The sequence below is a fragment of the Lutjanus erythropterus genome, chromosome 2 (genome assembly GCF_056507025.1).
Source record: "Lutjanus erythropterus isolate fLutEry1 chromosome 2, fLutEry1.hap2, whole genome shotgun sequence".
Lineage (NCBI taxonomy): Eukaryota > Metazoa > Chordata > Actinopteri > Lutjaniformes > Lutjanidae > Lutjanus > Lutjanus erythropterus.
Genome location: NC_139318.1, coordinates 25,194,951 through 25,222,116, shown reverse-complemented (window position 1 = coordinate 25,222,116; position 27,166 = coordinate 25,194,951). Strand labels below are relative to the sequence as shown.

The window sequence follows — 27,166 nt, the reverse complement described above, 5'->3', positions numbered from 1 at the left end:
ATGGTTGTGAGACTCTCAGGCTGCAGCAGCCAGATACATATTTAGAACAGACAGTTTCAGGGTTTAACCTTTGAAAGTCGGATTTAATCTTTGTTATTTCTCCATGGTGTCATTTAGTGAAGAGAATTTCTCAGAATGGAAGAGGAAGCGAGGAAGTGTTTCCTTGTCTCTCTCTCTCTTTCTCTCTCTCTCTCTCTCTCTCTTACACAGACACATACACACACACACACACACGTTCCAGTCTTAAGAGGATTATGGCACAAAGCAATTACTGTCACTTATCATCATCATACCTGTGTCCCTCTCTGTATACACATATGCACGCCCCACCCAAACACACACACACACACACACACACACACACACACATTCATCAGGCTACACTCTGCAGCACTGAGACTCAGTGAGGCATTGAGAAACAAGTGGAGAGACTGTTATGATGCAGGAATATGATATCATTGTGCTTGGAACTGGATTTAAGGTAAGAAAACGTCTCTTTATTGTAAAATATGTGGCCCACTGTACAAGACACATGGGAAAATTACAAGGCTGCAACTAACAATTATTTTCTCATCGATTAATCTGTCAGTCAGTTTCTCAATAAATCAATTAATTGTTTGGTTCATAAATTGTCAGAAAATGGTGAAACGTGTTGATCACTGTTTCCCAGAGGGTTCCCAGGGTGACATCCTAAAATGTCAGAAAATGTTTCTTTTGGGAAAGCTGGAATAAGAGAACTTAGATATTTTTTCTTTATAAAAAATAATAGTTTATCAAAATAGCTGGTGATTATTTTAATAGTTGACAATTAATCAATTAAGAGTTTAGATTTTTACCACAACTTGTATTGTCACAGATGCCTGAGCATTTTTCTTGACCAAAGAATGGATCAGTGCAGTAACTAATATAGTAAATATACAGAATAATCTGTGGTTTCGTTTTTTCTCCCTGTGCTACTCTTTAATAGTTCATATTATAAGTCAGGTTTGTTCACGAGTAAAACGATCATTCACATGCAGACCTTCTGAGCTCCTGCATGGTGGCTCATTAAGGGATTTATAATAATTAGATAGCATCATTATGGTGGTGTTGATCCTTGTCCTGACAGTGCACTTTACTGTTTCAGGAGTGTATCCTGTCTGGTTTACTTTCTCAAAGTGGGAAAAAGGTTCTTCACATTGACAAGAATCCGTACTATGGAGGAGAGAGTGCGTCCATTTCTCCTCTCGAGCAGGTGTGTTCACATAAATACAAACAACACAACCACACACACGTGCCTGAGCTAATCCTCCATGTTACAAACCTGCTGCTACATTGTAGATTTTTTTTGTGTGTTAATTCTCAATTTCTTTTCTACATTTACAGCTGTACAAGAAGTTTAAGGTTCCACACCCTGCCAAGCCTACAGGCCGTGGAAAAGAGTGGAATATCGACCTTATCCCCAAATTCTTTCTTACCAATGGTGAGAGCCTGATGCTATTAGTCTGGACTTTTCATTTATGTATTTTGTTTGCGTTATTATAACTTATGTTTTAAACATAATTTAAAAAGAAAAAACCAACATGCAATAAACAAGATCATGTTCCTTTTACTTTCTTTTAAGTGCAGATAGTTATTGTTTGGATCATTGTGTTGACAAAATCACACACCATTAAATACGGAAAACATTATTACCATAAGATCTACATGTCCAGAAAATTAATATAACTAAAATGACTCTTTGCTGCCATCTGGCAGGAGAGATATTATATCTCAGTGGGACCTTCCTGTTTATATAAAGAATAAATAAATAAATTTGTGAATCTATTTATTTGTTTAGATCCCCATTAGCCACCACCAAGGTAGAAACTACTCTTCTTGGGGTCCACAAAAGTAAATATTACATCATGATGTGAAACAGTTTTAAAAATCCAAGGCTAAGGAGACAAAACAACAAAAAACTACAATTCTCACACACAAAAAACTACAAAAATCATAATGAGTGCAAATTGGTCATTTTTTGTGCTCTCTGCTGTGTTTGCATCAGATGAGTTGGTGAAAATCTTGGTGCACACTGAGGTCACTCGGTATCTGGACTTCAAAGTCATTGAAGGCAGCTTTGTATACAAAGCAGGCAAAGTGCACAAAGTCCCTGGCACAGAGGAAGAAGCCCACGCTTCAGGTGATGAGCAAAAATTGCTGCAATGTTTTTTTTGGGCTCCATTTCTAGCTCCATTTGATAATATTCAAAAAAACTTTTATGTTTCAGATCTGTTGGGCATGTTTGACAAGAGGAGGTTCAGGAAGCTGCTGCTCTTTGTCCTCAACTTTGACGAGAGAAACCCTCGGACCTACCAGGACATGGATCCTAAAAAAACAACCACGCGGGACCTGTTCTGCCGCTTTGACCTGGGACAAGATGTTATGGAGTTCACAGGTCACGCCATAGCCTTACACAGCAGTGACAGGTCAGTCACAGGCGCTGTCATAAACCAGATAACAAATGATGACAGATGATCCTTTAACTTAAAGCATGCCTGGTCTCATTCACTGTCTCCTGGTTACACTGTAGTTACTTGGATCAGCCGTGTTTGGAAACCATCAGGCGGATCAAGGTGTACTCTGAGTGTCTGTCCCGCCACAACACCAGTCCATATATCTACCCTGTGTACGGGCTGGGGGAATTACCGCAGGGGTTTGCCAGGTTACGAAATAACTTCTCAGATTTCTCAAGAAAAGTTCCAGTTTGTCTTCTTGTTACATGTAGTGAAATGAGATCAATGTTGACGCAGCTTATGTGTGTTTCAGACTGAGTGCTGAGTATGGAGGAACTTTCCTGTTGAACAGAGCAGTGGATGAGATTGTGATGGACAACGGCAAAGTGCAGGCTGTGAAATCTGAGGGGAAGGCAAGGTTTTATCGAGGAAGTGAAGAGAAATCGCAAAAGATGTTGGAAAATTCCCAGCAGCACAGTTGTACACTCGGTGATTTTGTCATTGTGTCTCTTCAACAGCTGTTCCACTGTAAACAGCTCATCTGTGATCCCAGCTACGTTCCTAACCGAGTGAGGAAAGTGGGGCGTGTGATCAGAGTCATCTGTTTATTAAATCATCCAGTTAAAAACACCCATGAGGCCAACTCCTGTCACATCATCATCCCTCAAGCACAGCTCAACAGGAAGTCAGGTATTTTGTCAGGTTTTTTTTCCCTGCCAAAGTATGGAGAAATAATTCAACATTTCATTCACAGTGATTTAAACAGGGCTGTCAAACATATGGCCCAGGGGTTAGAACGTGCCCACCAAAGGGACCAATCCGGCCTACAAAGTGTTAAAAAATTGCGAGGCAGTCATTGATTCCATTGATTAATTCTGAAAACCGTGTGCACCGCTTTCCTACAGTTTCCGGGTTGAACGATAGATTTCCTTAAGATGATGTGCAACGGGTTTGAAGAGCATTTTCTCTCATTTAGTCAGCAGTGATGTTTGTATATACATCACCAATTTAAAAATGTTTTGCAGTGCAGCGCACTTTAATTACAATGTGGTGTTCAATTTGCCACCCTTCTGTTTAAATAAATGTTTTGCCATGTTTAGTACGGACTGAATATCACCCAGAATACAGTTCCCTGAAAAAAAAAAACAATGAATACTTATTGTGGTCATATGTAAAGATAAGTCACTTCAGAGTCCATGATCAGAACTGTGTCCATAGCAACAATCTGTTACTCAGAAATAACAGACCTTTGAATTGCATAATTAACCTACAGAATTAAGTATTTAACAAAGCCGTGAAATAATTTAAGATAATGAACATTGTTGAAAATACTGTCAATCAGCAGCTTCGGTACAAAATAATCTGTATCAGACTTAAAATTATATAGGTAGGTAACCCTGATGCCAGGGCTCTGTTAAAACCGTCACCTTTAACCTTCATTAGCTTCCTCTTTAGTTGGTGTGTGGTGATGCAGCATTACTACAAAGGAGTGGAAATGTTTGGAAAACTAAAACAATTCCTAGATTTCAACAGGTTGCTTGAATCACACACAAGCAAAATACTATATTGTTTTGGAGTTCCAAAATACATAAATGTTGTGTACATTTGTAGAGCCATTGTGATCTATATGTTGTAATGCACATGTAGACTGAATGTGTAAAACTGTTCAGAATGTACTTGTACTTCTTTACACAAAAAAGAAAATATTTGGAAGTGTTGTCATTTATAGATTATTATGCAGTGGTATTGCTGCTTTACTGCTAACCAACTTGAAATTGAAATTGGGCAGTGTGCAGCCCATGAACTAAAGTGAGTTAAATAGTATAATTTATGGAAAAAAAAACTCTTTTCTCTTGTCCATGCAGATATTTACATATCTGTAGTGTCCTTTACACACAATGTGGCCTCAGATGGGGAGTACATCGCCACAGTGAGCACAACTGTAGAAACCACCAACCCGGAGAAAGAGGTGCAGCCAGGGCTGGAGCTTCTCGAGCCAATCATGCAAAAGTGAGTGACACTTTCAAGTTTTTAATCTTACAGTTTGCAAAACATAAAATTGCATTTTAAACAACACTTATTAATTTCTGTTGTGTCCTATCGCCACCTTGAACCTAGATTTGTTTCAGTCCAAAACCTGCTAGTTCCCAATGAAGATGGAAGAAAGAGTCAGGTAATGAGGAGATTCCTCCAAGAGACTTTCTGTGCAATAAATAACTAATATATAATGGGGTGAAGTGTGACGGGTCAGACTTCTGTCTTCTCTGTCCTCACTAGATATTTGTGTCCCGCTCTTATGATGCAACAAACCACTTTGTGAGTGAGTGTGAGGATATTAAAGACATGTACCAGCGGATCACGGGAGCAGAGCTCCGCTTTGGAGGATCAAGACACCAGTCTCACAACTCTGATGACGACTGAGGGACACTGTCAACATTATATTACATTATACCACTGCACAGCTGCACAACAGAGTGTGTTTTGTAGCATGTAGACTGGAGCCTGAGTGTACAATGTAAATGTTGGGTGTCTTTTATTTCCTCTAATTTGTTTGCTATAATTTCTCCCTTTTTTGAAGTTCTGTAAAGTGTGAAAAACATTGTTGTGGAACAGTTTTCAAAAACATCTTTGTTGTTGCTGCCCCTGTTAAGTTCCATTCTTTTGCATTTGCAATGTTTTGGTACGAGAAAAAGCAATACTCTGAAAACATCAATACAACTTTTTGTCTACAGTTCTAAAGTTTTATTGTTTTGTGCACTTTTAACAGACACATCAGCTGAAACTGACTGAAATCAAAATCTTTGAAATCTTTTTTTGGCCAGATCCTCTTACACAGAGGCAGCCATGTCGCACTGCCACGTTTCTACAGTAGCCTACAATGGACAAACCAAACACTGGCTTTAGACACTGCCGTACATAATCTGCACGCTCACCCCTAAATACTACTCACTGGTCCTTTACATTACTGAACACATTATTTCTACATATGGACAAATGTGATCTAAATGGAACCAGTTTGATTGGAAATGTTACCTTTTTTTTTCTCTTTAAGAACAAATCGGTACCACAAATTTTTAGCAGCAGCAGGTAAAAGTAATCATGCAGCACCCGGCATGTGAACGACAGGGATTTAAACATTCAGAGCAGCACTGGGTATATGGCACAGAGGCAGACGATTAGAGATGAATCACAGTGATGTGCAGAGGATTTGTGGATTCTCTTATCTATGGAGCTTATGTGTGAGAAGGACAAAGCCACTGAATTATGTCATGTGCTGCACACAGGCAGCTTGCTGGCGGGAGCAGCGCTGCTGGAGACAGAGGACGGACAGACACGCTGAGTAAAGAGGCTTAATGAAATGAAGGGCAGTCACCACCAACACCTCGGCTGGAGGGCTGGAACATATTCACACACAAACAATTCTTACTTTTTCTACACACAGATCCCTTTTATATATACAGGGGTCTTTTAAAATAATACTTATTCAATCCAGGTATTATTATACAGTATTTACTGTATGTTACAAATGAACACACATTAAATTCATTACAGTTATTGTTAGCTGCATGTAAAACTTTTAAATATACATTTTATACACATAACGCAGTATTTCTACAGAAGAACACTGATACACCTGTAATTCTACATCATGGCTGACCTCACTATATTCACCTGAGAACCTGTACACACTTAAAGGGATAGTTTGGATTATTTTAAGCGGGGTTGTGTGAGATATAGTCAGTGTATTGACTACAGTAGATGACAGTCGACATGCTGCCAGTTTGGAGAAGCACAGAGGATTAACAGCACGGAAGCTAAGAACTGTACTGCTGTAGACAGGGTCAGCAGCAAAATGCATTTTAGCCACCTAAAAGAGTATGTCAGTTTTAAGTGTACGCTATATTTAAAATATTTCAACAACTTTACCTTATCATCCAACAGCCTGTTCTGAAGGAAACTGTTGTTATATAAGCCATCATCTCTTGCTCAACCAGAGTCCTTTTGCAAAAACATTTTACCTCACAGAGCACAGGAGTTATTGGTCTACCACTGCGTCAGTCGGTTAGTTTGTTTGTGTTATTGTGTGACTTCAGTGAATCCAAACTATCCTTTTAAAACACCAAAATCACACAATGACACAAACAAACAAGCGATCGTGGCAGCAGTAGACCAGCAACTCCTGTGTTCTGAGAGGTAAAATGACTGATTTTGTGAATAGAGTCCAGTTGGTTTCCAGAGAGCAATATTTGGTTGATATAACAGCTGTTTCCTGTCAGAAAAGGCTGTCTGACGTATATGTAAAGTGGTGAAAATATTCTAAATATAACATACACTTCAACTGATTTAGATTTGTTTTTAGGTGGATCTTCATTGAGTGGGTAAAATACATTTTGCTGCTGACCCTGTCCCCAGCAGTACATTGCATAGCGTCTAACACCAGTACCACTGCTGCTCCTCTGAACCTGCTTGCATGTCAACTGGCATCTACTGTATGTGATACACTCACTACCAAAAGTACCACATACGATCCTACTTCAAATATTCCTACCTATCCCATAAATATGCTGACAGAAAACCCAACATCAGCAGTACATCAGCTCCCTGTTCAAATCAGAGGGTGATGACGGCTGCTTTTAACATTTTAATCAAATACAGTGATGGTTTCTTCCGAGCTAGTGGTCAAGCTTTGGGCAGAAGTAGAACAACCCTCCCACAGGCCTGAGATCATTCATCTGGCCTCCATCTGCAGAAATCAGTCACAGTTTCTGTTGTCACCACAACACTTATCCCTGTGTCACATCGAGTGCCGTACTGACGGAGGGAGGGATCAGGCCAGCGGCTGCAACTCGTCTCTCATTAGTCAGGAAGTTAAAGGTTGCACATGCATTTGGCTGCAACATAGCAGAGATGAAGAAGAGAGACAGAAAGGTAAATCAGTGCAGCTCTACAGACCAGACAGTCAGAAACTCCTCCTGCCTTTGCGAAAGTCTGTCATTCTGTCAGGAAGAACATATTGACTTTACTACACTGACACACTGGGCATACTTTACCGTGTCTTGCACCTCCACAGCGATGCCTTTTTTCTTGAGTAAAGCAAGGACTGAGGGGTTAATTCGTTCAAGCCGTGCACCGGTGCCCAGCACAAGAATCTCTGCATAAACAACAAAACAATAAGTCACATTCATCAGAAAGTAGTTTATTTTTGTTAAATGCACCATATATAAACCTAGATGAGTGACAAAATCAAAAGAAAACCTGAGTAACTGCATAGCAAAAAAAAAATCAATGCAGATTCTTCCATACAGGGCACAAGGGCTCACTGAACAGTTTGATGAGCATGAAAATATTGTAAATCATGTGCGTCATGGCCTTCACAGTCACCAGATCTCAGCCCAATTTAAAGGGGACCTATTGTGCTTTCCCTTGTGTCTGATATACTTTTTATAAAATATTACAATGTTGGATGTTCATATTAAACATGGCCAAAAGCACTGCATATTTTCTATCACATATCTTTATTCTGGTCATCTGGTCCAGGCTCAGCAAAGTACAGGGACACGCCCATCTATGTGCTCAGTCTGTCTCTTCCTACCAAGGTGATTTACAGCAACTCTGATCTGCATCATCTGTTATGGCTGCTCTGCCTGAACACTCTATGATTTACAGAGTTTCTTGATGGACAGATAACAGCTAAACATTAACTATAACTTAGCTAGCTAACTCAGTTAGCCCTGCAGTTAGCATTATCTGACTCTCCCTGCTGAGTTCTCCCACCCCTGAGCCTGAAAAACCTCATCCCAGTGTTCACAAGCACTGGGTGCCAGTATGGTTCTAGAAGTTGGCAAATCAACTGGGCTTTAGGGTGCTAAAGCAGCTTGGTTTAGACAGGGGATGAGCTGAGCAGCAGTATAATGGGCCAGTATAAGATAAATATGGATTTTCTCGAACTGTGAATCATGGAAAACTACTCTAGAGGACTCCCAGAACAAAACTATAGTGCTGGATATGTCCATAATAGGTCCCCTTTAACATATATTTTCTTTTCTTTTAATTTGTCACTCCTCTGTATATCAGTGCTTTTTTTTTCTTACCTATTCTTGGTTCAAGCATGTGGAAAAGTGAGACACTTTCCTCTGTGATGTCTTTATAACTGCCAATCTGAAGAGAGAGACTTAAATCAATCAAAAACAGACAAAGATAAAAGCTTAACTTTACCACAGAACACGCTCACCAAACTAAGAGCTGTGAAGGTATCTTAGATAATGATCTCACGTTCCACTGGAGGATGGCAGGAGGCAGCACAGCGCAGGGCCCGAACACCCTGTTGCCGTCAATGTTGAATCCTTGAGAACTGTAGCTGTGGATCATGACCCCACTGCCCGGCTCTTTCTGCATGACGGACACCGTGGTGCGCTGGTACATTTCATCATCACTGGGACCTAATCTATGTGCACGAGACAGGAATGGGCTGGAACAAAAGACAGGCAAACAAAATTAGAACCAAAACCTTAGTATAATTTTTTGTTGAGCATTTATACTGCAATGAGAGCTTGTAGTCTGAAAAACTGTGAGAAGTCATCTTCTGCATCGCTTTACATTTCACAAAAAAAAAAAAAACAGACTGCACTGCAGAGCCGTTGCCATGTGGCCCACTTTAAAGGCCAAAAATCTAATGCCAACTTACTGACAGGGCTGACAGCCAAAAGCTTTAGGGCTGTTTCTGCAGAAAACGGGCAGCCAAGAAACAAACATTTCTGCTGGTGTAAGGAGCTGCAGCCTAGTTCATCCTGTTCTCACACTTTTTCTTCCTGACTGCTACAAAAATCTGACCACATTAAGCAATCTTTTGTTTTTGAAATGTGAAACACTGCACTTTCTGGTCAACTGTTGTCTCGCCAGCTGGTTTTCAAAGCAGCACAGCTGAGGACTCAGGGGGGACCTGGCCTGTAGACAGTGTGAATGTAATGGCTCCACCAGATGGTGCCAAAGATGCTGTTTGACGGGCAAACAAGCTTCTAGCTTGTTTTTTATTCACATTAAGAAAACAAATATATTAAAAAAAAAACTAAACTCCACTAAAACACTCACCTGACCATTATTTTCAGAATAGATTAATCTGTTGATTATTCTCTCAATTAATCTATTCGTTATTTGGTCTCTGAAATATCAAAAAAATATGAAAAATGTCAATCGTTGTTTCTCAAAGCCCAAGACGATGTCCTGAAGTGTCTTGTTTTGTCCACATCCCAACTGTCATAGCAGAGTAAGGAAACCAGAAAATATTCACATAAAAAAAAAACCTGAATAAGAGAATTTTGTAATACTCAAACTGATTTATTATTATTATTATTATAAAACCATACAGAGCATGACAGTGGTAATACTAATGTATTTGGGGGGTAATTGTGATAAATGGAGTGAAAATAATGCCTCTGTTTAATAAACTTGTAACCGACAATCTCAAACTCGTGTGATGGTCTTGGTATGACATGAATCAACGTCCTCGTCTCCCTGGCTCCACACAGAGGGGAGGGAAGTCAAAATTGAGGACAGTTGCCTAAGCAACCACATAATGTTTAAACCTTCATCTTACATGAATCACATACCTAAAAAAAAAATATTGTCATACCTTGAAAAAGCGGGTGCTGCCCTGGAGGAGAAAAGAAAGCCCTGTGTTGATCTCTGAAGGAGGAATCTCGCGCACATCACACCGACCATGTTGACTGACCGGCGACAGACACGGGGGACAGAATTCTGTGTAACACCAGCCGCCTGTTTCCGGTGTTGTGTAAGGCAAAATCGAACATATCTTATCCAAAACTGAACAGGATTTACAAGGTGGTCGTTTTATATTAAACCGTTTATTTTATTTCATTTTTGACATCCGTATTTCTCATAGAAATATGCATTATATGGTGTTAAGCAAAAAACAAGTAAGTGTATTTGTTATTAGCAGCTAACGCTAGCTAAATGCTAAGCTACTACTAGAGCAACTGATGTCCTACATTAATAGGTATGAGTCATTCTCCTCCCCAATTTGACATCAATAAATGTAATGGTAATAAAACCAAAGAATATTTTATGATTTAACCTACTCATGCTTTTAGACAAATTTCAAATCCAAGTCTAAACCCTGATCGAACTTTTTTTTTTTTCATTCAAAAACAAGAAGGCTATTAAGACAAGAAAAAGTTTGTACACCTCCTTTAATGTCCTTTAATTTGTTTAAATGCGCCCTGGCTTTGTCAGTATACTCCCCTGACATTTTGTTTCTTTAACTTAAACGGTATAACAGGAAAACTGTTATCTGTGCTGTGACCCTCCACATGTTCAGTTAACCTCAGCACAGTAAAAATTATAATATTGAATTCCTGCTTAAAGAGTTGTTAATTTTGGCACAGATAATACGTTAATAATTTGTAATATATTATGGATGCATGATAATATCGGCATCTGTAATGGTAGATAAAGACAGTAAAATGAAATGTCAGTATTGGCTGATATAACAGGCCGATAAGCTGTTGCATTAATTCTACCCACGCCTCACGTCGGTGTGCCTGCAGTGTGAAGGTTTTTGAAGTGTCCCACACAGTAAAGCTGCTTTTTGCAATGATTGCTCAGCATCTGTCATGTGAGGAGGAGCCAAATCACATCTGTTCACATTTCATTTTCCCATTTTAGGCATAATAATAAGGGCATAATTATATGTTAATTCCACTGTAAGAGAGGCATGTTGTTCTCAGCAATTAGGTGGAAAAAAAATATTAAAATATCAGTATTATGCTTTAACTTATCAGCATCAGAAAGTAGACAGAATAAGTTAGAAAAAATCGACATAAAGTATATTGCCCAAAAAAAAACAAAAAAACTTGTATATAACCTATATAACACCATAACCAGACAAGTTTGTACTTTATATTATAGAGGTATAAATACAAGTGTTGTCTATGGAATTGATAATAAATCTTCAGAAGTCAAAGTTAACATTTATCAAGAAAAGTCATAGTACACCAATCTACAAAAAATAATTCAATTTGTTTTTTTCGGGGGAGGTTATCCTTACCTAAGGACCGGGGTGTTGTACATACACTGTAGAGATTGTAAATTGTGTTAATAATAATAATAACAATAATAATAATAAATAAATAAATATTACCTTTAAAGGGGGAGGGGAAACAAAAAAGACATTAAAAGACAATATATTTGGTAGCAGTAAAATTGTACAGTATTCAACTCAAAGCTGAAGTTGTTTAAAGTCATATTTTTCATGAAATATTTTATTAAGTCTCATCAGTATCAGCTCTGTGTTTGATTAAAATGTCTGGGGGGCGTGTTCATGGAGCAACAGCGCCCCCTGCGGCGTTTACTGGCATCAGTCACAGGTCAGATGATCCGAGAGCTACATTGTAAATAGACAGCAGCGATCCTCCGTGGCCATGCCTGCAGATCAGCCGCTTTAAATCAACCTCCAACAGAGCAGATAGTGTCCACTCGGAGACGCCCTATCTTCTGGCACCGGTTATATTTTTGTTTTGGCTCCTTTCGCCGTGTTAAAGTGTTGATAATAAAGTATGTACCGGTCTCTGTACGCCTTTCGATCCGCCGAGCCCAACTCGCTGCACTTCGCGGCCGGAGAAAGCTTCCTAATCCTGGAGAGGAGCAACAAACACTGGTGGCTGGGGTCCCGCTGCAGCTCGGGGGAAACCGGCTACATCCCAGCCTCATACATCGAGAAAATACAGGTAAAACGCCACTTCCTTTATGACCTGGTGGTTTTATTTCTCTGTTTTTGTCTCAGTGAATGTAAGCGGTGACCATGTCACACCCCGAGGTGAAGTGAAATCTAGTGAATGCGTATTCAGGGTTGAATTGATGGGATCGTGAGAGACAGATACCATGTTAAGTGTACTCTGTGTACTGCACTGCAGGCCGTGCTGGAGCTGACTGCTGATTATTGAGGAGAAAGAATAAGAACATGCATGGTTGCAGAAGAGCCCATAAATAATTGGAAAGGTTGCATGATGTAGGGACATGGCCTTCTGCACTGCAGCTGCTCACTGCGACACAGTGGAGCTATAGGGGAGGATAGGATGGGATGTGACAGGATGAGATGATACAGAATAGGATATGAGAGATAAGAAGACAAGAACAGCAAGGACACAACGACAGAGAGCCATTGTTTTTTTTTTTTTTTCTCAAACTAAAATCATCTGCTCCTGACAGGACTCTCATACTCTCTTAGGTTAAATTACATTGGTACTTGTGAGCACATCTCTTAATTATAATTCTAACATCCCATGTACTATTACTGACAGCATTCTGCAAAGCTGTATTAAGAAAGGTATCAAAAAGATTTTATCTGAATTAATTTGATTTTCCAAGGCATGATGTTTATTAGGAGTCACTTGTCAAAATCATTCCTGAGGAATCTCCATTAGAAATTTGTTTGCTTGATACCAGATTTGTTATTGATGGAATATCTTCCATATATAATAACACTGTCATGACAGTTTTACTCAGTTGTTTTGGACTTTGAAAAGCTAGAATGGACATTTTGTCACTACTTTACTGACGTTTTATAGACATTACAGCCCAAGATTAAACATGACAAACAACTTATGTTTTTGGTTTTATTTGATAACTGCTAATAAATGAAACACTTTGTACAGGGGTGAGTAGACTGGCCATGTTAAGTATTAAAATGTGTGAAATTGTGGAGAAGTTGTTGCCTTTTCTCCTTTTTTTCCCGTGAGGTTTAAGGGTTTAGGTCCCAAAAAGGTTGCAGTTTTAAACATAGAGTATAAAGACTGTTATTTTGTTATGTTATTTTGGCCAAATTCACAGTGATTGCACTGAAAAGTAAAATGAGAAACACCACAGTAAGAAAATGTTGAGACTAATAGAAATAGAAATATTGGTTCGCCTTCCTCCTCCTCCTCCTCCTCCTCCTCCTCCTCCTCCTCCTCCTCCTCCTCCTCCTCCTCTTGCTCTCTCTCCATCTTTTTGTGATAGATAGATCTTCAATATAGCAAACATGATGTCCACCAAACACGGACAAATTCAATATAACATCTCACACAGAAAATATTATACTCTTTGTAGACTAAATAAGTTTAATGATGGGATTTCTGTCATGTGTCAGAGATGAAGAGTCTGTCAAGAATCTCCGTCACTCCTCTTCTTTGACTTTGATCCTAAAGTTTGGATACTGGATGATGTCAGCGAACTGCATCAGTGAATTTAAATCCTATAATAGATCTGAAAAGATACTGTATTCTGTCAAAGAAAAAACACAAACTATATGTAGACTGTATGTAGACCACTTTTTCTGATATAATAACTAGGGCTGAGTATCGTTCAAAAATGTTTGATACCGGTGCTGACATCTTGGCTTTGATACCAGTTCCTGAACAACACTTTTTTCAATACAAATGTATAAATCAGTTTAAACAAAAATGAAATACAGTTACTCACTTTAAAAGACGAAGCTGTTCAAAGACCTGGGAGCAGCTGGAGAATTTCTCTTTTCTTTGTGCTCTCTGCTCAATTTGGATAACCAGACAAAGATGAAGAAACTGATGGGATATCTGTCAAATGTGTAACTGTCTGAACTCCATAAGTATCAAAAAACAAGGCATTTTTTGTGATTTGATAGTTTTATCGAAGTCTGGTAACCAGGCCCACAGCTTACTACAGTTGGACCTCAATGATTGACCTATCTACATATTTAGGTGTTATTTCTGGACTTATTTATTTCTCGTTTATCATATATTGTTGTATTTTGACATTGTTTTGATATGAAACTATTTTGATGATGTAACACATTTACCATAAGGGGACGACAGGGGCACATTATGCTTTTTATTATTTCTTTGTCAGTTGTTGTGATGGGAAAAGTAAATTAACTTCTACTTCTAGTACATTTGCATTTTTTTGTATTTTGCTCTTTGTACATTTCCGATAAATATATTCACACAAGGAAAAAAAACATCTGTTCCGATCTCTGTTTTATTATCAAGGATCAGTCTCACCTACCCTTCTAATTGTTCAGTAAGTAGCTAATCCCTCCACATAGCTTTTGGTTTGTCCTTCACTCACACCCACATGTGCTCCCCAGTGAGGAGACTCTGTTTTCCAAGGATTCAGACTCGCAGTGAACTAGTCAGAGCATGTATTTAGTGAAATCACAGGCTTGGTTTAGGAATGCTCTCTCCTGTTCTTAATGACATTGGCTGTGGAGGTTTAATGAGCCTGAATGCGAGGCCTCAGTGAGTGAGTGCGTGTGTCACTTGTTAAAAGGCTGTTTTTTTTGTTAGATAACTGCCCCAGTTTATCTCTGCCTGGAGTCACACTTATCCCCGAGCCACAGTCCTCTTCTGTTTTAGTTTAAAGTTTAATAATTATGTTGATGAATATTTAATTTATTCATCCCATTTTTTTTTTTTCTCTCTCTCTTTTTCTCTGGCAGGCTCCAGAGCAGGACGAGGTGCTGCAGTCTATTGACAGAGCAATCGAAGGAATCCACAATGTGGCCTTAAAAAATGGAGGCAAATACAATCTGGAACAGAGAGATGTTCTACAGTGAGTCGAAATGCACAAAGTAAACTTAAAGGGATAGTTCTGTTTTTTTAAGTGGGGTTGTATTATCCATAGTCAGTGTTTTACCTACAATAGATGAAGGTCAACACGCCCCCAGTTTAGAGAAGCAGCAGGAGCACCGGTGTGGGATGCTAAGCAGGGTCAGCAGCAAAAGGCATTTTAGCAACATATGAAATCACTTATCATTTTAAGTGTACACTATATTTAGAATATTTTCATAGCTTTATCTTGCAGTCAGACAGCCTTTTCTGATGGGAAACTGCTGTTATATAAGCGAACGATTGCTCTCTTTAACCCAACCAGACTCCATTGGCAAAAAGAGATATTTTACCTCACAGATCATAGGATTTGCAGATCTACTGCTGCATTAATCATTCAGTTTGTTTATGTAATTGTGCGACTGAGGTGAATCTGAACTAACGCTTTAAAACACCAAAGTGACACATTAACACAAGCAAACAAAATGTGAAATCTGAATCTGTGTATGAAAACTTATTCTCCTCCTCTGTTGTAGGAAGTTGATCCATCACAGAAAGGAAACCCTGGCACGACGAAGTTCCTCTTCCTCCGGTAATAAACAAGGCCTCCCATCATCCAACAGTGAAATATCTCTCAGTCAGACTCCTCCTCCACCCAATGGCCTTAACCGAGATTATGGACGACAGGCGAGCATGCCACTATCAGGAAGCATGGACAATATGCAGGGAGAAAAGGGCTTTTACCAGGTAACACACTCATACAACAGTGCACATTGAAATGTTTTATTTTAATCAAATATACAGGATTCAATCATTTAGAGGGATTATGTACATTTGTTGATCATTTTTTATTTGATTTTTTTTTTTTAAATAAATCACAATCTTTGTCTTTTCTCTCTGTGTTCCTCTGCCTCTAAAGCACTTTTAACTTATGTTTAAAAATTCTTTATTAATGAAGTTTGCTCAGTTGTTTGCAATTGTAACCCACTAATGATCAGTTTCTGAACATGCTTAAGGTTTCTAAATATTAAACACCACTAATCAACATTACAGTTTTCAAACTGTGACACATTTTTCATTGCATTCACACAAAACCCTTTCAGTGAGCACATTTTCCAGAATCCACAAACTCTTTTCTCAATCATACTCTTCCACCTGCTCTAAACTACATCACTCTATACTATTTGGAGCACATTTTTTTCAAAACACATTCAAACACAGTTATGTAAACTTTTGTGGAAACTCTCAGCAGAATATTTACAATAAAACTGAACAATAATCATTCCAAACGCCGCTGATTGAAAGTCAGAAAAAGTTTAATTCATGTCCAGGTCAAAATCACAGTCCATCTTTAGGATTGAAACATCTCTTCAGCCTCTGTTGATAAAAACAGCATCAGGAGAAGTTACAGAATTGATCATGAGAGATATGACGCCATCCTGGCATCACCCTGGAACACTTGTCAATAATTTTATCTAATGTTAACGCCTCTCCCACAGCAGGGACAATTAAATCACCACTATGTTCATGTTCATACAGTATGCCCTAAAATGCAGGGGTGGCAGTAACATATTTCTACTCACATTACTCTTAATTAAGTAATTTCTGGGCACTTGTGCCTTTATGAGTATTTTCTTTCAAGTCTGTAATTCTACTCTTACTTGAGTATGCATTACACCAGATTTTTCCAAACGTTTCCATGCTTAGGCCCCCCAAATTGCATTAGCATATGGCCAGGGCCCCCTTTTGCAAGAAGTCGCCTGCTTTTTCAGCCTCTGTAGGGTGCTTTTGTTTCAAGTGATGCTGAAGTTTAGACAGTTTTAAACACTCAGTTGAGAGGGTCTCGAGGCAGAGAACAAATTTGGGGCACCCATAGCCATTCTTATGTGCCGCAGTAAATCCATACTTTGTGAATGCTGCATCATTTTTGCGAGTTTTACTTGGCCAGGAGCTCTTGTGATTTTTTGCAGCTGAGCTTTTGTCAGCTGGGCTGTTGGTCTGCTCATCAGGTCTTTTTCTTTTCAAAAGCTTATCCGTTGTTGTGAGTTAGCACTAAATTTCAGGAGCAAAGCAGCCTTGTGGCAGTCCAGGTCAACACTGACCTAAACCAGCCCTCAAACCCGACCGCTCGAGGTGCCTGATTCTGGGCATAAGCAGGCAATTCTTGTTGTTGAGCCTTGCAGCTGCCACTCCTCTAGATTAGCCCCTGAGAACAAGCAGATACATTTATATAGTCTTACATTTACCCTTTAACTGCAACCATAATGCTGATGTGTCTAGAAATGAACACCCCTGCTGTATATAGTCAAATTCATCTCCTTCATCCTGTCTTTCAGGTGCCTCCTCAGCCACGACGTGCGGCTCCGATCACCCCACCTCCCCCGGAGAAACAGAAAAACAGCCGACGTCCAGGTCAGAACTACTATAACATTATGTAGACGTTAATCACAGCCTCACAGGTTCCAGTGCAGCGTATCTGCTGCTGCTGTTAGCTGATGTTTCCTCTCTCCTTCACAAACACACTCTATTCTTAGTCCAGTCATTCCTGTTCGCTCTCCTCTCTGTAACTGGAGCTCTGTTTCTCTCTCCTTCTCAGCAGAGCCGGAGGTCCCCTCCAGAGTGTCCTCTCTCCCTGCGTCCCCTGCTCCCTCCCTCTCAATCAGCACCACCTCTTTAGAATCTGGCTCCTCCCACTCACCGGCCTCCTCTGAGGTCAGCCTGCCAAGTGTTTCCAGCACCCCCCCTCCTCCTGTGCCATCCCGTGTGAAGCCCTGTGCGCCGCCACCTCCTGACGTGCTGCCCTCGGACTCCCCTCCTCAGCCTGTGAAGAAGAGCCCGGCTCCACAACCTCCCCAGCCCGCCCCTCCTCCGCAGCCCGCTGTGGAGGAGCAGCCGGAGAGTGAATGGCCCGTTGCCCCCCCGTCTGTCGCTGAAAGCCCTCCTGGCAGCCCCGCTACCTCTGAGCCGGTTCCCATGACGATTGGGGCTGAGCTGATCGAGCTGGTACGGAAGAACACGGGCCTGAGCTACGAGCTGTCGCGGATCGCCGTGGGTGTGACGGTCGGCCATCTGCAGACGGCCTTACCTCAGGCCGCCTCCGCTCTGGAGCAGGTTCTCCTCTCGCTGGTGGAGAGCAAGGTCAGATTTGTTTTCATTACATCATGTGGATTCAGCATCCCGGAGCCGTGCCAGCTTAAAGGAGAATACCGGTGTCGTTTAGAGTTACAGCTCCGTCTGCTTTTAGCTGACATTTCTCACGGAGGTTCTGAGACACAGAGGACAGCACGCACAGAGTCACACACTCATTTCCTGTTTTTAAATGCAGGCTGTGCAGTGTCAGACCAAGCGTGAAATGAGCTGCTGATTCTCTCCTGGCAGACATTTCTGTTTCTATCTCTGGGTGTAAGGTGGTCAGTAGTGCATGATGTACAGTAAGCCCAAACCGCAACTGCTGAAAGTGTGTGTCTGCAGCCTGTATTTACATGGTGACACGTGTGCTCACTCTGACCCTGCTCATCCAATTAGAAAGCCTGAAATACTCTGTGGTCCATTAGAGGTCTCGTCGGTGCGCTTTTAGATATGAAACACTCAACATGGGCTTAACAAAACACTGATGATACAAAGAGTATCATCAGAGAGAGTTGTAGCTCAGATGATTTTCAAGCCTGTACAAGTTGTTTTTAATACTTTTCAAATTAAATACAGACATCCTAATGTACTGCAGAGAAGAAACACCGGTATTATCTTTTGAAGCTGCTCTAATCAATATTTTTATATTGTCAATGAATGAAATTAGCATTTATACAGTGAAAGTGGTCAGACATTGTGACAAACTTACAGAAAGTTATCACCTGACTCTGCAAATTTTTTAAAGGGTTATTTGCAAGGTCTTTGGGTTTTTTTTAGCACCAGCTCATTGTTTTGGTTTTATGGTTCACAGAGTTGCTGTTTTTATCACATTTATTGGTCTCATCAACGTCTGTTGAGCTATTTTTAGAGAAAAACCTCACTGTACCCTGCTTACACGGTGAGGGGTGGGTGCACTGCAGAGTAAGTTGGACATAACCAGGCCTACTTTGTTTTTGCTCAACAGAACTTAAAACCTGACGTCGTATCACAACGGTGGTTATGAACTTTATTTATAAACTTTCTTTATTATTTCTTCTTCAGGCTCTGAGCATGTGACCATAAAAGTGGCTTTTGACGTGTCACTTGACTCTTTTCCTGCTCAAATTTGATCGATCATGTGATGCTTACTTAAGTCAAGAGGAACAGCTTGTTAAAATAGAAAACTATGAAAAACATTTTAAAAATATTACAGCAAAAAGGAACATGGTTGCTGCAAATAAGGCAAGAGAGGAATACTGTGACAAAATCACTAATTGACTCTCTAAATTGACTCTCAATGCCTGACGATTATTTCTAACAGCTTCAGATTAGAGCTTTTAAATTTTAAACATTATACTCAAAACATGCATTTAGGTCTGACACTGTCCAATAATGAAGGATATTTTGAAATCACTTCAGTTTTTGGCCAAATCAAAGTGAAACAGATTTTATTGATTGAATATTATCTGGGATAAATACCAATAGACTAATCAATTTTGCAATCGGTGTTCTGAACTGCAGTATTAGCAGTATAAAACGGACTTAAAAACATCATTCAAAGTGGTCTGTAGCTGTTCTGCCTTCATCATTCATAGTGTGTGGATGATCCGCTGTGTAAAATTAGAAGTGTTATTAGAAGTGTGTATATGTAAAATATTTCCTGCAACAACTGAATGCACGTTGGTTCCTGTGGCGACATGATGTGCACAGTTTGTGCTGCTGAAGATATCGCTCACAAACAACACCATCAGGAAAAGAATTAATCGAAGATGGTGCTTTTTACAGCTGATTTAATTTGAAACTCTGAACATAGCCAGCTCAGAGCACAGGTTACCGTGGTGATCACCTTTGTGGCACTGAAAGCTCTGGCTTTAGACTCATAACCCATTCATCTCGCTTCACAGTCCATCAGGAACACAACTTCAAATGAATGCTAATATTGCTCTGTATGTTACAGTTGTGTAAATAAGCAACTGTTTGTCAACAGTATCAAGTTATAAGTTGGTAATTTGGCAATGGTGTGTTGTTCAGTGTGTTTCTCCACTTCCCCCAAAATAAATCATGCAAGTCTAGACGTGGTGGGTCTGTTGGTGTTATGCCATCAATTCGGTTATGACTGAAAGACACTAAAGTCAATGTCGAAATTACCTTCAGATGCTCTCAATTCTATAAGAAATAAATTTTAACTATGTTGCCGCATATAAAGTATATTTCCACTTGATAATTAAGCAGCTTCTGTCCATGTTAGAGAATCCATATCATGTTCCTCTGCACCATAGACCGTACGCTCTGTGCTGGTGTTTCAGGTTGAAGCAGAAATGGGTGTGTCACAATGTTTCATGTCTCTGTAGGACTTGAGTGCAGCGCTGCCGCAGGGTCAGGTGTGTCATGACGAACAGAGGCTGGAGGTTATCTTCAGTGACCTCGCTCGACACCGGGACGACTCCCAGCAGCGTAGCTGGGCGCTTCACGAAGACCACGCTCTCATCGCTTGTTACCTGGAGGAGTTGTTGAAGATACTGGTACGGCGCAGGGAGCCGTCAACGTCTTGTTCCTGTAACAATGCATGTTTAACCTGTCCTCCCCACTGCCCCCATTATACACTCATTTTTGTCATTAATAGAGGGGGCAGAATGTTAGGGGAAGAAAGCAGAAATACAGTATATGTCACATGGAAGTGCTTTGCATAATCTGAAAGTTGGGAACCTGAAGCGTCATTTGGCACTGCAGCTCAGCACTGTGTGTCAAGTTGTTACCTAATCTGTAATTAACCTTGTTTTTTCTTTAGGTACCTGTTTACATTTAAAAGTTTAGAGTTTAAAGGTGTTAGAGCATTATGAGTAAAGTATACGATGGCCCTTCTCATGCTCTATCGTGTCTTATAAGTTGTTTTAGCAGTTTTTGAGTTAATACCATTTATTACACAGATTTTGTGCACAATTTAACCACTTTTGAACACTGAAGAATTGATCAAAAATTTAAAAAAATCCCTCTAAAATAATACATTAAGACACCAGAGGGACACCAGAGAAAGGTTCATTCTGTGATTTGGTATCAAAAACATTTGGAGATTTCTCTAAGAATTGCAGATTGGATTGTAAGCACTTATGCAGAAATGAATATACCAAGGAAAGTAATCCATCCGCTGAATGTTCCAGGTCTCTAGTTTGTGGTTGTGAAGTGTCATACAGCTGTGATTATCATCAAGGTCACTATAGGTCACTTTATACAGTGAGGTCAACTTGCAAAACATGGTCTCACACTATATGGTCAGCATCATCGCACATAAATGGAATGGGGCTCATTTATTCACAAGAGTCTCACCTTTACAGCCACACCCAATTTATGAATTTTCAATAATGTTTGCAGAATGAAGAAATGTTCAAATAGAATAGTGAGAAATTAAAAATTTATACCACATGCAGAAAACTGCATGTTTCTTGCCCAGAACTTCTTGAAGTGGGCGTGTCTGTCTCTGCAGAGTTAAAGAGGTTAAAACAGGCTACAGGGTGTGTGTTTTCTGATTGAAGTCTAAAAACAGGATGTAAGGTCTTGACTGAGTGCGTTCCATCTGTTCAGCTGAATTTCACGGACATTATGTCATTTATAAAGCAGGTTAAGCAAGCAAGTTGTCGAGAGGAACCCTTCTAACCCAACAGTCAGTATGTATTAATATGTACAGTAAGGTAAAGTGTTATAAATGATCTGAAAAAAGATGACATAAAAAAGACGATCTGGGTAAAGTCATGTGAGGAGAAACTGTTTTAACTGAGTTATAAACATATTAGGCCCCTTAATTCAACACACTTTTATGAAGAGGACAAGACTCATCATTATACAGTGAAAAGTTTTACATTGGGATGAATTTGTGATGTGCCCACAGGAGCCGTCCAGATATCGCGCTGTAAATACCAGACATGTTTGATAGGATCAGACCGGCTTAGACGACTTTACAGATCCAACAGTGTGGTTAAAGACCGAATCTGTAAACTCTTCAGGCTGCCAAATATTCTTTGTTGGCAGTTTGTCCTGACCAGCGCTCAGATCAGGGCTGGGATGTCCACATGAGCTGCTTTAATGGGCTCCATAATCCTCTGCTGTGGGACAGATTATGAAGTTACATAGTTATAATGTTATTATATAATTGATGTTACAACTAAAGTCTGTTTTTTTTCCTCGTCAGACTGATGCAGATCCAGAGGTGTGTAAGAGGATGTGCAAGGCCAACCACTATGAGAACGTGCTCTCTCTGGTTTCATATTATCAGATGGTAAGATATAAGAACAGAGCTTTTTATTTTATATTTTTGTAATATTTTATACTGATGTTTTACACTATATTATGTTCTGTTATGTGGTTGTTGATGTTCTTCTTCTTGATGTTTATGCTCTTTGTGCAAAACAAATTCCCCTAGGGACAATTACATTGCGTTTATTAATTTTTATAAATACCCTGAACTACAACTGAATATATTTTCAGAATATGTCAGAGTGATACCTTTTTAAATATTTTAAGATAAACTTTCTTTTTATATTCCTCGTATCTGAATTGCACATGTAGGTGTTGAACAATGATATTCTTTATATTTTTGCCACTTAATGCATAAAGCATCATGCAAAACCCTGAGTTCATCCAGTTCTCTGTCTAGATAGCCTCAGAGGAAGTTGAACCTGCATCATTCCAGTAGTAGTGAGCATAAGTAAGGTAAGGTAATCATCAGTGTATGTTTGGTCGGCTCATTGTTGCCATCGTGTGACCGTACAGGAGCATCGTGTGTCTCTGCGGCTGCTGCTGCTCAAAGTGTTCGGGGCGATGTGCAGCCTGGACGCTGCTCTCATCTCAACCCTCCTCAACTCCATCCTCCCCATGGAGCTGGCCAGGGACCTCCAGACTGACACACAAGGTAAAAATTAGTTTCTTTTCACTGTCTCTTTTTCATCTGAAGTCGTACTGCGCAGGCTTGATATTATTACACTATATTAATTTACTATTTCTTGCCGGTTGGTCTTTTCTCAGAACACCAGAAGATGTGTTACACAGCTTTGGTACTCACTATGATCTTCTCAATGGGCGAGCAGGTGCCATATCATCACTATGGTATGTTACGAAGCTGCTGCGTCACAGATGATGTTCCATGATGTTCCATGATGTTCCATGATGTTCCATGATGTTCCATTCATCACATATGATGCTCATTCCTTCCAAATCAGTGATAAACAATTTCGTATTCAGCATCGTGACAATGCATTTTTCTCTTTGTCTGACAGATTATAAAGCTTTTCCCAACTTAAACTGATCCGGAAAGTTTGAAATGCATGCAATAAAAGATGTCTTAAAGGGATAAAGTGTTCTTTAATTAAGACATAATCCTGACCCTCCCTGCTTTCAGAACACTTAAATGCTGACTTTGTTGAGTTTCTGCTGGGTGTGGTGGAGGACGGGCTTCCCTCTGATCCCACAGAGCAGCTGCCTGACATCTTCCTGAACCTCGTGCTGTCCTTCAACCTGCACCACACAGGTGAGAAAAACTTTTCACGGCAGGGAACACAAAGGTATAAATAATAACATTAAAGGAATAGTTGTGATTTTTTTTTTTTTTAAGTGGGGTTGTATAAGGTTAGTCATTGTATTGGCTACTATACATGGTGGTCGAGTCCAAAAAAAATCTATATCAGTTTAAGTCAGGGGTCAGCAACCTGCAGCTCTTTTGACCCTCTCTATTGCCATGGAAATGACCAACAGTTATTTTTTTTTACATTTTAATTTTTTAAAATCATTTTCATAAGTTTTGTAAGTAAAAATGCGCTGCCTATACAGCGAATAATAAGGAATGTTTTAATATGTTGTCAACTAAAATGTGTGTCACAGCCTACATCTATGGTTTAGCACCTTCTCCTCACCAGTGGCCAGTAGTCTTGAGTTTCCTTTGACTAACTATGGAAGCTCAATCCAAAAAAAAGAAAAAGACTCAAAGGAAAATAGAGAATTTAATAGTCGCAGCTCCAGACAGATGTTTTGTGTTTTCTTGGCCAAAAGGTTGCAGACCGCTGGTTTAAGTGTATGCTACATTTTGAATACTTAAACCACTTAACCTTGCTGTCAAACTTTTTTAATGGGAAACAGCCATTACATAAACCAAATATCACTCTTTTGCTCAACCAGACTCCATTGGCAAAATCATTCATTTTACCCTCCAGAACACAGGAGGTGCCACTCAATCGCTGCCTTGACTTTGGTCACACGGAACTAACCATCTTACTCACCAAGGTCACACAATAACACAGACAAACCAACCAATCAAAACAGCACTAACCAGTACATTAATTGTTTAGCTTCCTACACTGGTACTCCTGCCAGTTTTGTTTTTCCAAACTGGGGGGCGTGTCGTCTGCCATCAGCCGCTGTGCAGTGTCCAATAAGTCAAACGGTCTGCCTAAAAAAGCTCTATAGGAACAGTAATGAAAAACAGAGTTCTACACTGCTGTTTTTCTGCTGACCTGCAAAAGAGCTTTTATTGTTTTACCATAAATTCTTTTCTGTCTGTGTCACCAGCACCCAGCAACAATGTGATCATGCAGGAGCTGAAGAAGAAAAATGTCAAGATCCTGTCAGAGAAAGTGCTGCTGCTTTTGAACAGAGCAGGTAAAAATATGTCTTTTCTTTGTCATATTTCTCACTCTGCATCTGTGCTTTCTGTCGTCGCTCACTTTTTGTCCTGTCCCCTCCAGACGACCCTGTGTGTATGTTCAAACACACCCCGCCCGCACCACACTCTGTACTCAAGTTCCTGCAGGATGTTTTTGCCAGTCAGGAGACGGCGGACATCTTCTACCGCACTGACATGATGGTGATGATTGACATCGCTGTTCGACAAATATCTGACCTTTCACCTGGAGACAAGGTGAGACCTGGACATGCTGCACGGTCACTGTTTGTTCTCAGCCTTTAAAGGTGCAGTGTGTAGGCTCAAGACTTGTTGCATTTCAGGGTGAATGCCGGTATGACTGTGTTGTGAATAAAAGCAGGGAGACTGCAGGGACAAGCAAGTACAGGGTTACGTCTGTCTGACAAAGTAAGCGAACCAATCACAAGCTGGAGTTGGAATAACTCCAGACATCCAACAGTCTTTTAATATATGGAATGCTTGTTTCTTATTCAAGTAGCTCATAAAAACATTACTTGTCTCACAAATTTCTTGAATATGAAATACATTAGAAGAAACAGTTCCTCAGTCCACTTGTAAATAATTTTCTGCCATGTACACGTACATCTGACCTCACACCATCATCTTCTTCTGAGTTTTATGGCACTTCGCATTCGTAAGTGTTGCTTTACTGCCATCTGCTGGACTGTCCCTTGCCCCATCTATTGCCGCACTGCCATGGCATGTGTGAAAAGGTGCGAGCTGGAAATGTTCCTGTATGAATAGAGAAAATCATTTGCGGTGCTTGAAAGGCTATCCTTTTAATTTACTAGGAACTATGTGCGAAGGATGCTTTTAGCTCTCTAAGTAACATATTATATCACGGTTGTTTAATTCAAAGTTTAAAATCCAGTAGTTGTGCTTGTATGTGGTTTTATTTTCAAGACTTTTTCTTTTGCCTGGAGCAGTGACTCCCTCAAGACTCCAGCTTCATATTTAACTGACAGGTTTCCTAAATGTTCTTCCTTTAAAGGGACAGTTTGGATTATTTGAAGTGGGTTTGTATGAGCCAAATATCAGACTCTCTCACTTAACCAGACATTATTGCAGAAAACAGTAATTTTACCGCACAGAACTTGGGAGTAGCTGGTCTACCACTTCCTCAGTTGGCTAGTTAGTTTGTGTTATTGTGTGACTTCGGTGTTTTAAAAGGTTAATTCGGACCTGATTTCGCAAATAGTCTGGTTGAGAGGCATTTGAAGATATTTGGCTTATAAAACGGTGGGTCCTGTTCTCTCTGCTTCTCCAAACTTGGAGCAAGTCGTATGCCATCGACTGTAGGTGACACACTGTCTATTGATAGATACCTCATACAACCCTACCTTAAATAATCTGAACTATCCGTTTAATGATATCAGCTGTACCACTATCTCTTTTCTGACTCTAATCTCCTCTCTCGCCCTCCTCGTGCAGCTGCGGATGGAGTATCTCTCCCTCATGCACTCCATAATGCGCTCGACGGACTACCTCGAGCACCAGCACCGCCTGTCTGACCTGCAGGGAGCGCTGCAGAGGATTCTCAGGGAGGAGGAAGATCCAGGAGAGGATGAGGGAAACGCCACAGCGAAACAGATGGATAAGCTAATTGTGCAGCAGATTTACAAAGAGTTCCCACAGATCAGTGAGAACCAGGACTAACCATATCAGTATCGTGCTCACACACTGTAGTCTGCTCCCATCTACTGCAGGGAGGTACAATAAAGCCTGGAAGAGGAAGAACTGATGAGTCCTGTGCCAGCCTGTGATGACAGAAGCTAGTCAGTCTTGCCAGTGTTAGTAGTCCGGGGCTGCAGCATGCACATGATGTTGATTTCAGAAAGATATTGCTGTTTTTCACAGCTTTTACCTTCTCAAGTGAACTTCACTTGAAAAAGGAGTAGGAGTTTTTTTTTTTCTTTGGTTTTCTTCAAGAAGAAATATGACAAATGTGATGTTTTCACGATACTGGAATTTCTAACTTCAATACAATACCTTGAAAAATATCAATATTCAATACTGTTTTCAATACCATAGTGAAAAAAATAACATTGAGGGCATAAAAATTTAGATATTTTATTAAAAAGATAAATATAACAAGGCTATAATATGACAATGGATATTCAGCCATAAGGGTGTCACAATTTCAATATTACATTGAAAATCGATTGAAATGAGCTTTCAATTTCAATAATCAAAATCAAAGGCAAAATCTGTGAGTCTCCCAGTATTTTTTCTGTTCACACTTGCCCATTTGCGATGTGTGTCGGAAGAAACTATTTCAAAGACGACAAAGTGTAGCTTACCAGCCATTAAATTGTTGTTGT

At 40.0% G+C, this 27,166-nt stretch overlaps 3 protein-coding genes across 4 annotated transcripts; 2 read left to right on the top strand and 1 right to left on the bottom strand.

The window, feature by feature from the left end:
* The first annotated feature begins 394 nt into the window (after positions 1 to 394).
* LOC146331691 (rab GDP dissociation inhibitor beta) lies at positions 395 to 4,907 on the top strand. The gene is made up of 10 exons (XM_084734490.1): positions 395 to 481; positions 1,127 to 1,234; positions 1,366 to 1,462; positions 2,027 to 2,161; positions 2,249 to 2,447; positions 2,552 to 2,683; positions 2,788 to 3,164; positions 4,340 to 4,484; positions 4,593 to 4,647; positions 4,752 to 4,907. The coding sequence occupies exons 1-10, from the start codon at positions 437 to 439 to the stop codon at positions 4,893 to 4,895; spliced, it is 1,437 nt and encodes a 478-aa protein (XP_084590616.1). The 5' UTR covers positions 395 to 436; the 3' UTR covers positions 4,896 to 4,907.
* A 987-nt stretch (positions 4,908 to 5,894) lies between these two features.
* ndufaf3 (NADH:ubiquinone oxidoreductase complex assembly factor) lies at positions 5,895 to 10,246 on the bottom strand. Its single transcript, XM_084734478.1, has 5 exons — positions 10,105 to 10,246; positions 8,748 to 8,943; positions 8,567 to 8,633; positions 7,526 to 7,626; positions 5,895 to 7,366 (listed from the first exon to the last, which is right to left on the bottom strand). Exons 1-5 carry the CDS (start codon positions 10,191 to 10,193, stop codon positions 7,259 to 7,261), a joined length of 561 nt encoding a protein of 186 aa, XP_084590604.1. The 5' UTR covers positions 10,194 to 10,246; the 3' UTR covers positions 5,895 to 7,258.
* Positions 10,247 to 11,645: 1,399 nt separating this feature from the next.
* Positions 11,646 to 26,845, top strand: nckipsd (NCK interacting protein with SH3 domain). Of its 2 annotated transcripts, none has more exons than XM_084734466.1 (13): positions 11,646 to 12,217; positions 14,944 to 15,056; positions 15,589 to 15,799; positions 17,389 to 17,464; positions 17,652 to 18,190; positions 20,512 to 20,682; positions 22,344 to 22,430; positions 22,925 to 23,063; positions 23,177 to 23,257; positions 23,550 to 23,678; positions 24,713 to 24,802; positions 24,889 to 25,061; positions 26,277 to 26,845. In XM_084734466.1, exons 1-13 carry the CDS (start codon positions 12,047 to 12,049, stop codon positions 26,499 to 26,501), a joined length of 2,205 nt encoding a protein of 734 aa, XP_084590592.1. In that variant the 5' UTR covers positions 11,646 to 12,046; the 3' UTR covers positions 26,502 to 26,845. The 2 variants fall into 2 exon arrangements, with proteins under 2 accessions (XP_084590592.1, XP_084590584.1); XM_084734458.1 differs by having other exon boundaries at positions 17,649 to 18,190.
* Positions 26,846 to 27,166: the final 321 nt, after the last annotated feature.